The sequence below is a fragment of the Micromys minutus genome (genome assembly GCF_963924665.1).
Source record: "Micromys minutus genome assembly, chromosome: 1".
Classification (NCBI taxonomy): domain Eukaryota; kingdom Metazoa; phylum Chordata; class Mammalia; order Rodentia; family Muridae; genus Micromys; species Micromys minutus.
The window spans coordinates 170,038,543-170,055,152 of record NC_137969.1 but is presented as its reverse complement, the minus strand read 5'-3'; the positions used below and the strand labels follow the sequence as shown (position 1 = coordinate 170,055,152).

The 16,610-nt window shown below is 43.4% G+C and overlaps 1 protein-coding gene across 1 annotated transcript in view; it reads right to left on the bottom strand.

Annotated features, from left to right (window-relative positions):
- Nucleotides 1–2,476: 2,476 nt before the first annotated feature.
- NOL10 (nucleolar protein 10) overlaps nt 2,477–16,610 on the bottom strand; it is a 77,259-nt gene continuing 63,125 nt past the window's right edge. Inside the window, exons 18-21 of the mRNA XM_080920813.1 lie at nt 15,845–16,018; nt 15,053–15,300; nt 7,162–7,264; nt 2,477–3,256 (exon numbers count right to left, since the gene is read on the bottom strand). Of these exons, the coding sequence (XP_080776939.1) occupies nt 3,137–3,256; nt 7,162–7,264; nt 15,053–15,300; nt 15,845–16,018 (645 nt within the window). The 3' untranslated portion in view covers nt 2,477–3,136. The remainder of the gene's footprint in view (nt 3,257–7,161; nt 7,265–15,052; nt 15,301–15,844; nt 16,019–16,610) is intronic.

Genomic DNA, 16,610 nt, shown 5'->3' with positions numbered 1-16,610 from the left:
TGCCATGTCTCTATGGAAGCCCACTCACTGGCCATTGCTGAGGTTCCTGCTTTGAAAATGACTGTGTTTAGTTGACAGAAAACTAGGCAGCACAGCACTTGTTCAGAGACACCAGTCCAGGAACTGACTTCTCTAATGTCATGTTTTCTTCTTATTTTTTTTATCGTAACATTTGAGTTGTGTGCACACATACACACTGGACATCTTCTGGGAGTCAATTCTCTATCAGGTGGGTTCCAGAGCATGAACTCAAGGTCATCAGGACTGGCAGCAAGCACCTTCACCTGTTGAGACAACTCCCCAGCCAGTCCCTCACCAACACACTGACACTTCTCTCTCTCTCTCTCTTGACCTCATACACCCCATTTCCTGTTCCCTTAAATTACAATTTCCCCTAAAGGTTATTAATTGATAATGGATATTTTCAATTTCCTTTTCCCACTTCTGCCAACCTTCCTGACGTAATGTTTTTGCACCCCACCCTTTCTGAAAGCTTAGGTGGGAATCACTCCTCATGCATGAAGGTTAACACATCTTGGCATTAAGTAGAAAGTTTATCGTTCATTTCAGTTCTAATCAACTTAGTCGTTTGTGATAGGGCAAGACAACCCAGGGTTCCTCCATCTTGTATTCCTGCTGAAGCCACTTTAGGTTTAACTAGAATTTGATCTCCTTGATGGAGAATCCTGTGGAAAATAATTACCCAACTCTAAGAGGTCAAAATGCTCCAGCTAATTTACCTTGGCTTCTGTTAAACTTCTTGCTTGTACAGATCGTTCCTTGCAGCTGCCAAGCAAGATACCAGGATGTGGTTTTGCCTTAAGAACCCCTTATGCTAAAAGCTTGGTGCTACACTTGGGTCCCAAATATCTGAGTGTGTTACAGTTGGCTGGGAAAAAAAAAAGACTCTTATTTGGCTATGGACTGCATTCGAGTGGTTTTCTCTGGTGGGCACCCTATAATGGCTTAAGTCAATATACATAATGTGGCAGACCCTGTTCTAGAGATTATATACACAGCCACAAACAAAACATACTAGTTAAATCATCCACCCCAACACCGGACAAGTCAGCTGAGAACGTTCTCGGTGAGCAAGCTGCTGGGACATGGTGGTCCATTCAACTCTTCTCCATCCATCTCTGTACATTATTTGACATCGTCCATCGTAAGGTTCTACGTGTATTTTATACTTACTTGTGTGCATGTGCACGTGTAGGTGAGAGTAGGATTTACTGTACTTGACTGTCTTCTTTCACCCAGGAAGTCTGCTTGTGCCTTCCTCACTGAACCATCTCTGTAGCCCCCACAGTGATGTTTTGAAAGCATATTTAGATGGAGCATCATTTGTAAACTTGGCATGCCAGCAATGGGATGTAAAAATTTAAATGGGGCAGAATTGACCAGATGGAGAGAGAAAGTAACCTGAGAGGTCTGGGGGAGCTGGGGGAATGGAATGTGTAAAGGCTGAGAGAATGCCTGGAATGTTCTAGAAAGAGGAAGGTCAGTGTGGTGACAGCAAACAAAAGGAGTCTGTGCCAGGCAAGGGTCCTTCAGGGACTCAGATGTTACTGATTGAGAAGAGAGCCACTGGAGGATTCTGAGAAAAGGATCTGAACCCTATCTTCCCAGAAGCCCTTCTTCATCCCTAACCTCTGGGCCGGTACTTTCTGCTGACACTGTATGGTGTTAATCATGTCCCTCCCAGCATGCCTTCTTGTCTCCAAAGGTCATTGTTGAAACTACTTGAAACAAAGGATTTATGCACTGGGCCTGGAATACTACAGCTTTAAGGCTGTGGGTGGGATTCCATTTCCTTGCCTGTGGTAATGTGACACCCTTTGAAACCAAGAGCAAAGATGAATCCCTTACGTTCATATTGAGGATTTTGGTGATGGCTGTATAAAAGCAGCTAATAGAAACAGAAAAATGAGAGTAGGGTGCCCAGCATGCACGGCGATTTTAAAATGGGAAACTTTGAGGAAGGGAAGAGAGGCCACCAGGGGCTCAGCCCCAGGAAGGATCTGCTTTAAGAGTTAATAGGTAGGAGTGTGTGTGTGTGTGTGTGTGTGTGTGTGTGTTTGTGTGTCTAGATTCATGCACCAACAGTCAAACACTAAAGAGGAAGATGGTGGCCAATCCACTGCTAACCCTGACTGCTAACTAATGTGTTCTGCCTCGTGCACTCAGCACAGGAACAGTCCGAAGAGCTCCCACTCTATTTGTTCACACAAGAAACTCTGAAGAACGGAAGCCAAAGTGAATTTTAAAATTTCCACAGGCAGGAGTCCTCCTCAGAGAAACTGTCCAAATGAAAGCATCCCCTTGATATAGGCACTGCCTATATCAAATAGTACTTCATCAGAAAATGACTATGCAATTTTGTGACAAGCTAAAACAAACAGCCTGTAGTGTTCACTTATTATTTATTACCATTAATTTATACTCTTGATATAAAAATAGTTTAAAAAGTATACCAAAGGAATATAAAAGCATGCCAGCCAGCCTGCCATACTCATGCACATAAACAGGGCCAATCAGCAGATACCAGGTAAATAAGGGCGGGACTTCTGTGTGCGGGACTCAGTTCTGAGGGGCAGAAGCCAGTGCGAGCAGACGTTCTGGATGGGTGGGCATGGTGATGCATCCCTAAACTTCAGCACTCGGGAGGCAGAGGCAAGTGGATCTCTATGAGATCAAGGCCACAAATCGAATTCCAGGACACTCAGGGGTACAGAGAGAAACCTGTCCCAAATAAACAAACAACACCCCCAAACAAAAAACAAACAAACAAAACCAAAAGACCGAATCTTTCTTACAACATGATAATCCCTTGTTCTCAGCAGAGGATAAACTTTTCATTTCATGTAGAATATTAGAAATATTAGAAATGATGCCTTCTTTCCCTGATCATCAGCAGGGGACAAGACAATATTTAGAGGGGCAGCAACTTAGAAAAAGCCCCCAGAGCCAGGAACTATTCGAGCTGGGTAGTGGGCCAGGTCAGACCACCAGCACCATGCACACATAGCTACATGGAGCTTTAACTACCACATCCCCTCTCCTGGGTATAATGCCCTTCTGAGGATTCGTGGGGAGAAACACAGCTTCTAAATTGCTTGTAGGCACACTTCATTGGTCAGTGAAAGGGCCGGCCTCTTCTGGGTCTGGACCTCAGGTGGCTGGCAGACCTACGCAGCTTTTTCCTTTCCTGACGATGCAGTTTCTCAGCCTCTTGTTGCTTCTTTTGCTGTTCAGACTAAAAGAAAGTGAGGTGAGTAGAGGAGAGAGTGCTATAACCCCCAGGGTGGAGACAAGGGCTGCCAGTCACAGAGTCTTGTGCAGCTCAGCACCGTGTTCTGGCTGCTGGATAATGGCCTTCTCTGGAACAACTTTCACTGTCAAAGGAGAAATACTGAATCCCTGGGCAAAAGGAGAAATGTCCCAACTAACCAGCCTGGACACAAAGTAGAAACCTGGAATGCTTTCTACTTCTGCTTGCACACTGAAAACTGACTTCATTCACATAGACTTAAAGGCAATAAATAAATAAATAAACAAACAAATAAATAAATGAATGAATGAATGAATGAATGAATGAATAAATATTGCATTTTATCAAATACCTACCAAACATGTATTTTATCACACACATATCAAAATGTTTTATGATCTACACCTGACTAGAAAACTCATTAGGACTAAAGAGCTTTTGGAAGAGAGGGAGAGAAGGAAGGAAGGGTGGATGAATCGAACCTCCCTGGAAAGAACAGGCTTGCCATTATTAACCCTTAGCAGGCTGGCAAGGATGGTTTCCACATGAGTTTTCCATCTTCATTTGCTTGAAAGGCAGCAATGCTCTCAGACCCCACTTTCTCCCTAGTGGCACCCTACTCAGCAGACATCAGTGTAGAATCCATTGAAGAGAGGAGCTAAGGAGTCTGAAATCCACACCAATGCTTGCTGTTGGCACTTGGAGCTTTAGCACACTTGGATAAAATTCAGATATTCATCAGTACTTCCCTCTTGAAAAAACCATTTGAGTGGGTGTGGGGCATTTAGGGAAGGAAAGCAACTGGTGAGCCCACAAAGGGCCCATCTCTGCTTTCGCATAGCTTGGGTTCCTATATTACTCCAGGTCCATTTCTGATGATCAAGATAGCCTGTGCATTTTCAAAATAAACCCTGCCCAGTATGCCCTTCCAATTGAGGTGGAAGCCTTCCTCTGATTCGAGGCTCCCTGCCTCACTGGTCAGGAGTAGAGGATGGAGAAGCAACCACATCCTCCCGGTTCACTCCTCTGCTAACATTATGTCAGGCTGGTGAGGTGGCTTAGGTGAAGGTATGTGACACCAAGCCTGATGACCTGAGTTTAATTACCTGGGGACCAAATCGTGGAGGAGAAAAATAAGTTGCCCTCTGTCTTCCACATGTGTGACATGGTGCTCGTGCACACACATCACACACATGCAGATACCCACACATGTACTTACTTTGGCCTAATTTTGTGAATGTGTCATTTGCTCTGTTTCCTTAGCAGAGAGAAAGGGCTGAGCCTCGCAGCCGTTCAGGGCATTGGTTTCCTGTGTTAAAAGGGAGACTCTGGAATCTGGGGACTACACCTGTTTTATAGACCAAACTGCACATCAAGACCCTCACAGAGTTAGCACTAATATTTAATTCTGATGAACAAGGCTCTGGGTTTGTTTCAGTGAGTGCTTGGTGTGCAGGGGCAGAAGAGGGGGAGAATATTCTGCCCTACATATTAAGTTTCTCTTAGATCCTCCCCACCCTAAACAGTGTCCGTGTAGCTAGATTAGCCTCACACTCATGATCTTCCTGCCTCAGCCCCAAGAGCAGATTAGGACTGTAGGTATGTACTACCATGTCTTGCATATAAAATGCATTTTTTTTAGAAATGCTGAATCCAGATAGACAAGATGCTAGGAGCTGTAAGGATTTCTGGAGTCTTCTTGTGCAAGTGTGGCCCTGTTGTTACAGTATAAAGCAGGACTACGGCAACTCTAGGCAGCTTCTCAGCCTTCTCCAGGCCAAGAGCTGCCAGAGGAGCTGGGAAGAGACCTCCATTGTTCTGCAGACAAAGCTCCCCACACACAGGTCTATCATTAGCCTCTCTCCCCAAGGCTGCACTTGGAGACCATGCCACAGTGTCACCCACTCATCAAGATTTATGGGGCAATTAGCTCTTTTCCAGGTCAGCTTTCCTCTTTCTCCTTGTTCCTGAGCAGCTGCAGCCTACAGCCCTTGCAGAGAAGAGGCGAGGACAGACGCTAGCCGCCATGACATAGCAACAGCTCTGATTCCAGTTTGGTACACACAGCCTCCCTGAGAATTCTACTGGCACTGCAGAAAGCACTTATGGGCATACTGGGCAACTCCATGACTTTGCCTCAACGTTTCATATACGATAAAAAGAAACATCTATAGACAAATACACAAACATGTCTCTAAACATATATTTAGCACTGATTATTAATTAAGAGCATGCCAATCAAGTAATAAACTCATAGGTCATTGACAGCATACTCTCCCACTTGATTCAACTCTGATGTCACTGCAAGCAAGTCTCAGGGTATCTCATCTTTTCATTTTACCACAAATTTATACAGTGACATTCAATTTTGTGCCTTCTGACTTAAAAGTGTGGTGGAAATGACGGCCAGAGCCTGGGCCTGTGACCAGCATTCCCCCACAGGCTTCACACATACAGATGTAGTGAACATACTAGAAAGCATGGATTGTCTTGTTGAGTGGGGTGGAGTTTAGCTGTAGGGTGCCACCTGCATGTGTGCGAACCTGGAGGACCAACAGTGAGCATCAGAAGGAGGGGAAAGAGACTGAGGGGGCAGCGCGAGTGGACGTGCATGTCCTTTCGGTCCAGCTTTCAGCTTCACCGAGGAACTGAGCAGATGGGCTCCTGCTTGCCTCATCCTGTGCGTGGGGCTACAAGTGGCTACGTTACAGAACAGGATGGTGCTGCTCAGTCTACAGAGACTGTGGGTCTGTTCCTAGAGATGGATCCTGTTTCAAAGGAGACATAAGTCTGCCTCTTACAGATGACAGACAATAAAAGCTGACAATAAGCCTTGTTAACACAAGTCAAACTGCTCGTTTGATTTCGGGGAAAAAAAGCCTAACATATCAAGTAGTTTTAGCTTAAACATTCTGATCTATTTAGAAGAATAAACTACAGACTGACAGAATTTTGAGTAACTGCAAGAACTCCACTGCTAAGTGTGTGTTCCTGTGTGAAACACACAGCTCCTCTTGTGTGTACTGCTGAAAGTTAAAGAAAACCACTCTTAAAAGAAAACCTTGGGGGATTTTATGGCTTGTAAGTGACATGTCAGTTTAGAGAAGGAGTCATGGGGGTGGCAGTCATCTTTGCAGTCACCCTTTTACTTGATGACTTTGTTGAGGAATCTGACTAGGAAAGAGGAGAAAATTATCTTTGGTTGAGAAAAGAGGCCATGTTGTTTTAGCTGTTAGCTAATGGCAGATGCTGAAGCAACTTAGTTCCACCCACAACGTGCAAAAGGCATTAGCACTACGTGTTTCAGAGATAGATCTTTGCCCGGCAATGATGATGCTGTAATCCCAGCTCCCGGGAGGACAGCCTGGTCTACACACAGAGTGAGTTCCAGGATGACCAGGGGTACATAGAGAAACCCCATCTTCAAAAACCAAAAGCAAAATAAATAAATAAATAAAAACAAATAAATAAAATAAAAAAAGAAAATAAAAAGGAAACAAAAGGATCTTCAAGACAATTTGAAACCTAACCATTGACTGAGAAGTCACCCTGAGAAATGCCTGTATCTGGGCAAGCCAGATGGACCATCACAAAGCTAGTCACTTCGGAGTCCTTTCTAGCTAAGTACTGGGTGAGCTCTTGTGTAGGTAGGCTGCACAATGGGCCACAGAGACCCAGAGAAACACAGGTTACCAAGCAGGGCTGACTCCAGCATGAGGCCTTCCCCTCCATGAATGTTCTTCTGTAGCTATCACCCAGCTGTGGCTCTGGCTCCAGGGAAGCACTTGAGTAGGGAACACAGCTTCCTCAATGAGAGAATGTCCCTAAAGCCATACACATACCTAGAGCTTTTCTGTGTGAATTAGGAATAAAGTTGTAAAACTACTTACCCTCTTGAGAGTAAATGTCAACTGCTTGCTGCCAACAGTGGTGTCTGATACATTCAATGTCCCATGTTTTGCTTCAAGTTTCAAACGATCTTCCAGAGTTTTGCTGTAGGAGGTTAAAAGAATGACATATTCATTAACATGCTTTGATTGACTATTTGGAATAGGTTTAATTAGGACTGATCACATGAACAAGTCTTTCATGCACATGGTAAACAGAAGCACTGGTCTAGAGTCCAGAGAGTCGGCTGCCCTCAAACTGTCATTTTCCATAAGCACACTGTAAAAACAGTAGCTGACAAATACACTAATTAATTCATTAGTTAAGGACCTCAACCTCAATGGCTGCCACTTAGCTCACTGGATTATATTTCTGAAACTAAAATGCAAAGAGCAATGTTTCTGGCCCGTGGTCTCCTGGGCTAATCTGCAGCAATGGTGATTCTAGGTCACTCTGGATTTAAGCCATCGAGGTGAGTGGACATGTGGGCCCTTGTTTACCCCCTATAAGGAACCGTATGCAAGCTTAGTACCCAGTTAGAGGGTGCCTGACACTTCTGGCTCTTCTTTATCAGCCTTAGTCAATCCCTATCTTCTGTATGAACAACAAAACACAAATCCCTGTTCACACCAACAGGAACAGAAACAATTTACATGTTGAGTAAATTCTACATGATATCTTTCCATTGAGACATCTGCTGGTATCTTAAGGTTCTGACATTTCACTCCAGAGTTGAATCTCAAAGTCACTTCTTGATGAGGTTTTCCAAACTAGTCTAGCTTTTTTTATACAACGGGTATCTCTGCAACTGTTGGTTGATCTGTAATTTTCTTCTTCTTTTTTTTTTAAAAAAAGATTTATTTATTTATTGTATATGAGTACACTATAGCTATCTTCAGACACACCAGAAGAGGGCATCAGATTCCATTACAGATGGTTGTGAGCCCCCATGTGGTTGCTGGGAATTGAACTCAGGACCTTCTTGAAGAACAGTCAGTGCTCTTAACCGCTGAGCCATCTCTTCAGCCCCCAATTTTCTTCTTTATAATAAAAAAATCCATATGTGTTCTACAATGCTAGAAAGAGCGTGTGTGCATGTATGTGTATGTGTGTATGCCCATACTAAGACAAAGACTTTTTACTCTATAGTACAAGCTGGTCTTGAACTCTAGGCAACCTGCTTTAGCCTTCCTAGTTCTGGGATTATAGGAGTGCACCATGTCCAACTTCTCTGGGACTAATTACATTCAAATTCCAATAGTAGTGATACTTAAAACTTACCAGCACATTACTGGAATGTTTTTATCATAAATCAGAACATTGAGAGCACCCGCCCCCCACATAACTTGTTTTGGAGACCTGCCTGCTCCAGAATAGCTGCAGCACACGCCTGCCCCTTGAAGAGATCCCAGAGCACAGGAGGGGAACCAGAAAGGAAGAGTGCTGCTTCCCTTGCAATTCTGACAAAACGAAGCTTGAGGTTCCACTGTCTCCATCTCCCACCCTCCCTTGAGGGACCCCCACTGAGGACCTCTTAAAAGTCCCTTCTACAAACCTATAGAACTAGGAGCAGGGGCGACTGTGAGAGATACCCTCTATCATCTGGAATGATCCCTACTCTCGTGGGAGCTGCTCCACAATGAAGTTCCTTTGAGATTTTGAAGCCAATGTTTGATGTTCACACCATGAGAAGCTCACATCACTTTATAGCTACCTGTAGCGGGCTAAGCACACCTTCGTTACACAGTCTGAGGCATAAGTGGTTAGCATAAAAGTGGCGCTCTTTTCTAGGCGATAATGTTATTAAGAAGCACTTTTAAAGCACTTTTCATCTTCAAAGTTCTTTACAGACTAACTAATTAATCCTTTCAACATCCCTGAGACAGAAGTATTTATCCTTTATAGATGGCAAAAGGGAGGTAAATGTTAAATGACTTGCCCCAGGCCGTATGTGGATCAAGTCTAAAACGAGGGTTCCAGGAGAGAATTTGCTGTTCAGGTGTGTGTGAGACCATTTGTACACATCTCTTCAGGAGACATGTCCATCAAGTGTTCCCAGTGGCAAGCTTCCACCTGACAGACTGGAAGGAATTAAAATCCAGTTGCAATTTTTAAAATAACTCAAACATGAGGTACAAGCTGACTGCAGTGCAGCAAACTGTCCACCTAGGCAGATTCCTCGGCCTTTCATGGCTGCTCTTTTTACAGCTGTAAATGTCAAGCTTCAAAGTTAACAGAATTCTGAACTATGGAGCCACTGAGACAAAGTGGACCACAGAGAACCTTAATTTGGGAAGTAAAAGACTTTTCAAGTCAATTGTGGGAAATTACTACTCTTTAAGAAATGCCCCGACTTCCTCCACACTAGGGCACATAACTGCCTTTCTCCCAATGTTCTCTCCTCCTGTGCCTGTAAAAACTTGTTCTGTCTAGGCTGCTCAGAGAGGCAAGCTGAGTGTTAGGACTCGAGCCATGGCAGAAGATCAGAGACAGCTGGGGATGGTGTGCAGACTTCTACATTAAAGCAAGCTCCACTCCCCTCCCTTTGAACGTCAATGTGTGGCTGCCACCCGGCAGGTCATCTTCTGCTGCTCGAGTGTGACTGGTCAGAGAGAAGATGCAGAACAGACATGGCTGTAGCAGCCCCTGGGACAGGATGCAGGCAGGTAGGGGATGAGCTGGCTCCCTTTCTTACTTCAGGCCCTCCTTATCTGCCCACCCCAGGCTTCAGGTCTGTGGGTGGAAGGTGATGACACATGACACTTTCTGGTGGTTCAATTATGTATTTCAGGGGGAAATGTAAGCAGGACAAGTTAATAAAAACAATATGGCTTCTACAAAGAGAAGACACAGGAATTAAGATTAGAAGCTGAAACACCCAGCTATCCAGGGTAGAACATAAAGGGAAAAGCTTGAACGATTAGTAAGAATACCTTAATAAAAAAAAAAAAAAAAATGAGCATAAACTACAAGGGGAAAAAAAATCAAATGAGATATTTATTAGCTGCCCCAGGAAAGGAGAATGACTTGCTTCTTTGATACACATACACTTTATAATTTCTTTAATTAGCAACATTTAATTAAAAATCACTCCTCAGCCAGTTTTTTTTTTTTTTTAAATCCCTCTGCAAGGGGGGCAAGCTAAAAAGCAGAAGGCAATATACTTCAGTGTTCCTCAGAACAGAATTTAGTTACATGGCAAATGGAATCCAAATATAAAATAGAAACAGTGCTTTAGTATTTAAAATTTTAATATTAGGTATTCCTAAATAATCAAGAAGGCTCATTTGTTAAGAACCATTTCTGTCCTTGCAGAGGACCCAAGTCTGACTCCAAGCACCCACATCAGCAGCTCACATCTGTCTAAAACTCCAGTTCCAGGGTACCTGACACTCCCTAGCCTCTATGGGTACCTGCACTTACATCGTGCACATAAACTCAGGTAAGCACATATACATACACACTAAGTAAGTAAATCTTTAAAATAACTGACAAAATTTTGCCTTTCCTATAAAAGTTATAAATACTCTCAATATTCCTAGTTTACAAATGGTGCTTTAATAACTCCAGTGAGAGTGATCAATTTAAGCAGCCAAAAAATGTGATGCTTCAATCTCTCAGCACACTTAACAGATATATGGCTTTTATCTGACTCAACAAACATGTTTTCCCTGGATTCTAATTCTTACTAGACATATCTTCAGCACACTGTAGCCTTTTACATCACATGAAAGGGCTAGCGTCTCTCAAATCAACGCATAACACAAGCCCAGACCTATGTCTTGTCCACAGAATACCACCAAGACAACACAGGCTCTGTGGAGTGCATAAGCTGAAAACCCAGCTCTATAATTTGAATGTCAGATCTGTTTCACTTCACAGGAAACATGACAGACATTTCAATGCTATCCTCAACTGTTCCATTCTGCTTTTGGATTTAAATCAGTGGTCATTGTTATAGTTGGTGTCTGCCATCCTCCTACCTTCCCACAGCCCTTTGGGTAATAACCTGGTTCTGAGTCTGTCAGCTCCTCTTGCCTCTGACCTTGGGTAGACCCATGAACCTTTTTGGGTTCGAGGGGGGCAGCCCTATGGCTTCTCAATCTCTCTAACAGTCTGAGTGGCTCCTTGGGAGTACAGTCTCTCCCATACCGCTGTTCTAAAGCCGAGATACTCAGCTGTGGGTTTCTGAACAGGGGCCTCTCCTGCTTCTATGAGTTATATAATGAGGACAGGTAATCTCAGGTGGACAGTTCTCCATGGCTCTCCAGGGGTCTGTTGAGACCTGTCCCCACCCCACTGAGTGCTCAGCACTATACCTTTCAAAAGGCCAGTTCCAACGTGACTCTCACAAACGATTTCTTGAGTTTTCCCTAAATCAAGCCCCTTTCTTTACTCTCCCACACCTCTCTGACTCAGAGGATATCTGCTAGGATAGGAGTAACAGATATGTGTCCTTCCTTCCTGTCCTCAGGGTCTAGGAGGGTCTCAGCTCATTCATATTCGGCACTCCTTGGATGTTTGATGAATGGATAGTGGGTGGGGAAGCTGATAAGTGGGTGAATAACTCACAAATACAATTAGCGATGTGCAAAGCGTGAAAGTTTGTGTTGATGGACATGTGTATTTATCTAAAACCTGCTGACTACTGACTGTTTACTTTCTCTGCTACAAAAATAATTTTCAAGTTGGGCAAGTCTGAGAGAATATTTAAACACAATATATCCCATTTTGATGCTGTCTTTTCTGGACTGCCTTGGGGTGACTCATGGGATAAACACAAGGAGTTATTTCAGTTCTCTGAAGGATAATGGTTCAATGCTTTATTAAGCAGTATTAAAATCTGCAAGCCCAGGATTTGCTACAACAATCCAGTCAGGACTAGCACTCAGTAAGCTGCTTTTGCCAGTGCTAGCCAGCCCCACTGGGTTAGCCCTTTAAGTAACAAGCACTGTAACTTCCCCAGCTCTTCTCAAAGGTCTGTTACTCACTGAGAGTGCTTTACTACAGGAATTCCCTCAGCTGTTGCTTATTTTTTGTTTAAAATTTTTAGTTTACTGCATTTTATTTATTTAGTGTGCATAGAAGACCATGTGTGATAGTCAGACATCTAGTAGCTAGTTCATTCATTCCATCATGTGGAATGGACCAAACTCAGGTTGCCAACAAGTGTCTTAACCCACAGAGGAACCTCTCTAGACTTGCTATTTATTCTGTGTATGCTGGATGACAGTGAGGCTGGAAGAGGGACTCAGGTTTCCTGGGAGCTGGAGTTACACATGGTTGTGAACCTTCTGTCAGTGCTGGAAATAAACTCAGGTTCTCTGAAAGAGCAGCAAGCACTCTACCAAGGAACCATTTCTTCTGCTCTATTAAATAAAAATTTAAAAAATCCCTAAAATATTTTTAAAATTGTGTTTTGTGTATATGAATGTTTCATCTTCATATATGCATATCATGTGTGAGCCTGGTTCTGTGGAGGTCAGAAGAGGACATCATATCCCCTAGAACTGGCGTTTCAGATGGTTGTGAATCACCATGTTGGTGCTAGGAACTGAATTCTGTTTATTGAAAAACAAACAAACAAACAAAAACCCTCATGCTCTTCGCTGCTGAGCCATCTCTTTAGCCCCTAAATTCAAACTTTTATCCTGGTTGTTTTTCACACGAAGATCCAACTCCAGCCCACAGGAAGAATGCTATCGAGCTTAGTCATGCCCCCCCCCCCCCCAGTAGCCTAATTCCTATGGTTACACTGAAAACATCCACTGCAGTTTCCTACCAGTAGCTACCAGGAAACGAGGGTTTCTTGAGAAGACCATGAAGGGTAACTGACAGTCTATCCACCCAGTGTCTGCTCCATTCTAAGCACTAGTTAGGAGCACACAAAGCAAGACAAATGCAGCAGAAAAAAAACCCAAAACAAAACAAAAATAGAGTCTGCAGCAGTGGCCTGCAAGTAACACGAGTAACACCGCACAAAGTTGCATAGTTATGGCGCGCCCACCCTGCAAAGCTATTTAGTAGTTTCTCAAAAGGCTAGAAATGAGCAACATGACTGCAATCCTACTCACATACATAGGTGAAAACACATTCCAGCCTGAGCTATAGTTAAGCCTAAGCCAGCTTGGGCTCTCTGTAGAGTGAGTCTCTTGTCTCTAAAAAACCAAAACTAACCAAACAGCTACCCCAGACAAAACCCTATCCATGATTCTGTGTGTGAGTGTGTATGTGTTACCACTAGCTTCTTTAAAACACACCTCTGGTTAACTGGAACGCATGTGCTCCTAGGTTCTAAGTGGAAGGAGCCGCTCCCAGCATGTGTTAGACTAGTTGCTGACATGTGAAAATGAGAAAGACATGTCTAACCCCAGAAGCAACACTGATGCCTTCCCCATTCCTCCTTTTTCATCCGGGACTTTCTAAAAATCACCTTTTCCTGAATAAAAACTGGGTGCTGGACAAAGAAGCTCAAGAGGCAGCATGGTACTGGCTCTGCCTAACTTCTCTGGCCCAACAAGCTGTTGCCAAAACCATCCCAACTCTTCTTTCAAAGACCACTCAGAGCATCTAATGTTATCTCAACTCTGCTTAGAGTCTCAAAGGGAAGATGCACCATTTGAAACTTGAGAACTGAAAATAGTTCAAAACAATACAACTTTTCTGAGGGCTGATGTTCTTTCATTATGGTGAATATTTATAACAGAATTATGTAAAGCATGTGAGGTGGGCAGCCTCAGAGCAGCGAGCACATCACATTGCTACATGGACATTACAGGCAGCAGCACCTAGAACATGCTTCTTGTTCTACTCGGAAGCTCTGCACTCAGTAAAATGAGTTCCTCATTCTCCTCTCGCCCAGGCCCTGGCAGCTACCACTCTCCCCATCTCTCTGCATGTGACTACTCTACTGATCCTCTCTCTCCATTCATCTGTAAAGGGCTTTAAATTTCTAGTAAATTTTTGATTAAGTTTCCAATAATCAGGTAACTGAGCTAGGGTGAAGTGTTTGGTACGTTTGTCTGTGTGTGTTTAAGTGTGCATGTATACAGAGGCTGGTGGCCAAAGCTGAGGACCTTCTTCAATTACTCTCCATTTTAAAAATTAAATAATTAATAAATTATCTTTGAGACAGGGTCTTTCTGTATAGCCCTGGAATCTACTAGGAGTCTAGCCTGGCCTTGAACTTGTAATTCTCTTGCCTTTGCCTCCTGAGTGCTGGGATTAAAGGTGTATGCCACTACACCCATTTTGTCTCCTTTGATACATGATTCCTTACTGAACTTGGTTTCTGCAGATTTGGCTAGACTGACTCCCAGGGATCAGTCTGTTCCCAGACGTGAACAACTGTATCCAGCTCTTTAGCATGGGTGCTAGGAATCAAATTCAGGCCCTCACACTGGAACATCAAACACTTTACCAGCCCTTGATCTGGTTGTTTACTAGAGGTCCTGTAAGCCTGTATTTCTTGGCCTCAGAAGTGCTGTAAGGAAAATGGAGAGCTTGAAGCATCCTGGGCTTCATCACAAAACTTTCTCAAAACAAACAAACTAAACATCACTTTTGTTTGTTAAGAGGCCTTTGCCATGCTGTCTGATCTGCAAGGTATAGAACACACTAAGGACCTAAAGGCTGGGCAGCCCATTGGAAAACATGGGAACAAGAGTGCAGCTTTTAGAGACTAAGTGTCCTAACATATGATAGTATATGAAGACTTGAAAGAGTTGTGAGAGCAGCAAGGGCCCAGTGGCTTTACCAGTGACTTTCCTGCTGGGTTGGAGGTAGGGGACATGTCCACCCTCTCCTCTGGTACCTACCACCCAGAGAGAACAGGCTCCATCTCCAGGGCCGTGTATGAGGAAGGAGCATGGCTAGACTCCACAGGCTACTCACTTCATGAGTCTCTGCTTGGTGGCAGACTCTTTGAAGCTCCTGAACTCCTCGCCTGCTTTGATCTCGTAGAACTGGGGCTTCAGGACTGTCTGCTGGTCCTCCTTCAGTTGCTCCTGCCTCTTCACTCTTTCTTCCTGCTGCAGGAGCCTGCGCTGCTTCCTGACTTCTTCAACCCAATCTTTTTCATCATCTGAACTCTCTGAACTTTCAGCATCACTGGGTTTTCCTTCCGGTTCTTCCTCCTCTTCCTGAAATCAAAAATAGCAGAAGAGCTCTTCCCCCAGCCAAACATGGACCATTAGAGGCATCAGCCCACCAGAGTACATGACAGCTGATCCATGGAGCATCAGAAGAAATGCCTTTAATTAATAAGATACACTCCAGGCTGAATGTCAACCAATTAGTATACAACTAATTACCTCTCATGTATAATCAGAGGCTTTGTAATTCACATAAACTGTATGTTAAGAAGCAGAAACACAGTATCTGTCTTTGTGAAATGTCATGTTTTCCCTCATTTGAGGTTCTTAGATTTTATAGAATACACATGTGCACACACAGACTCATGTGTGCACGAATGACAAAAGCATAGAAGTGTGAGTGTCCAGTGGAACAAAAGGATCAACAGGAGAAGGGGACAGGGTGGAGGGATGGGCGAACTGGCTCAATGTAGACTGGTGTCAAGGTGTTCTTACACAACACAGTGCCACATATACTGTAGAACAAAAGGTCTTTAAAACAGGCAAACAACAAGAAGCCAACCCCAGCTACTGACTGACAGGCATGCCTTACATTCTTGAGCTGCTCCTGCTGCTCCAAGAGTCTCAGCTGCTTCTTCCTCTTCTCACTAATCCTTGAGACAAGCGGATTGAGAAGCCTGAACTCTTCACTGTCCTCGTCCACCTGGAAGTCGGGGTTCTCAAACATAACTTTAAATCGATCATCTGTGAGGATATTAGGGAGACTCTGCAAGAGAAACAGGGACCAGTGTAAGTCAGTGTTTGAATTAAAAAAAAAAAAAAAAACAGAAAATAGTTTTATAACACTTAGTCCATAGGGTATAGACTATTAATATAAAATGTTCAAAATTTCTTTAGAATCAATTTCTAGAATTTGCTGATCAATTCTAGGTTTTACCTTCCAATAACAAAACGAATTCTATTGATACATTTAACAGCTGATTGATAACTCTTAGCCGGTACTCATAATGATCTGAAAATGAATCTTTGGGTTAATATTATGCTTACTATATAGGAAAGAATTTTCTTCAGTTGATATTGTTAGTGCAAAACAAACACAAAAAACCCCCAATATTTTTCAAGGAGATTCATACAGTTTTACGATATGGCTTTGTTTGTTTGAGACAGGGTTTCTCTGTTTAGCAGCTCTGGCTTTCCTGGAACTCTCTCTGTAGACCTGGCTGGCCTCAAACTCACGAGATCTACCAGCCTCTGCATCCCAAGTATGAGGACTAAAGGTGTGCCACCACTGCCAGGCTTTTTAAAAGTATAGCTACCACATTAAACTAAACTAAGAAAGCTTCCCAATGTCACGTCCA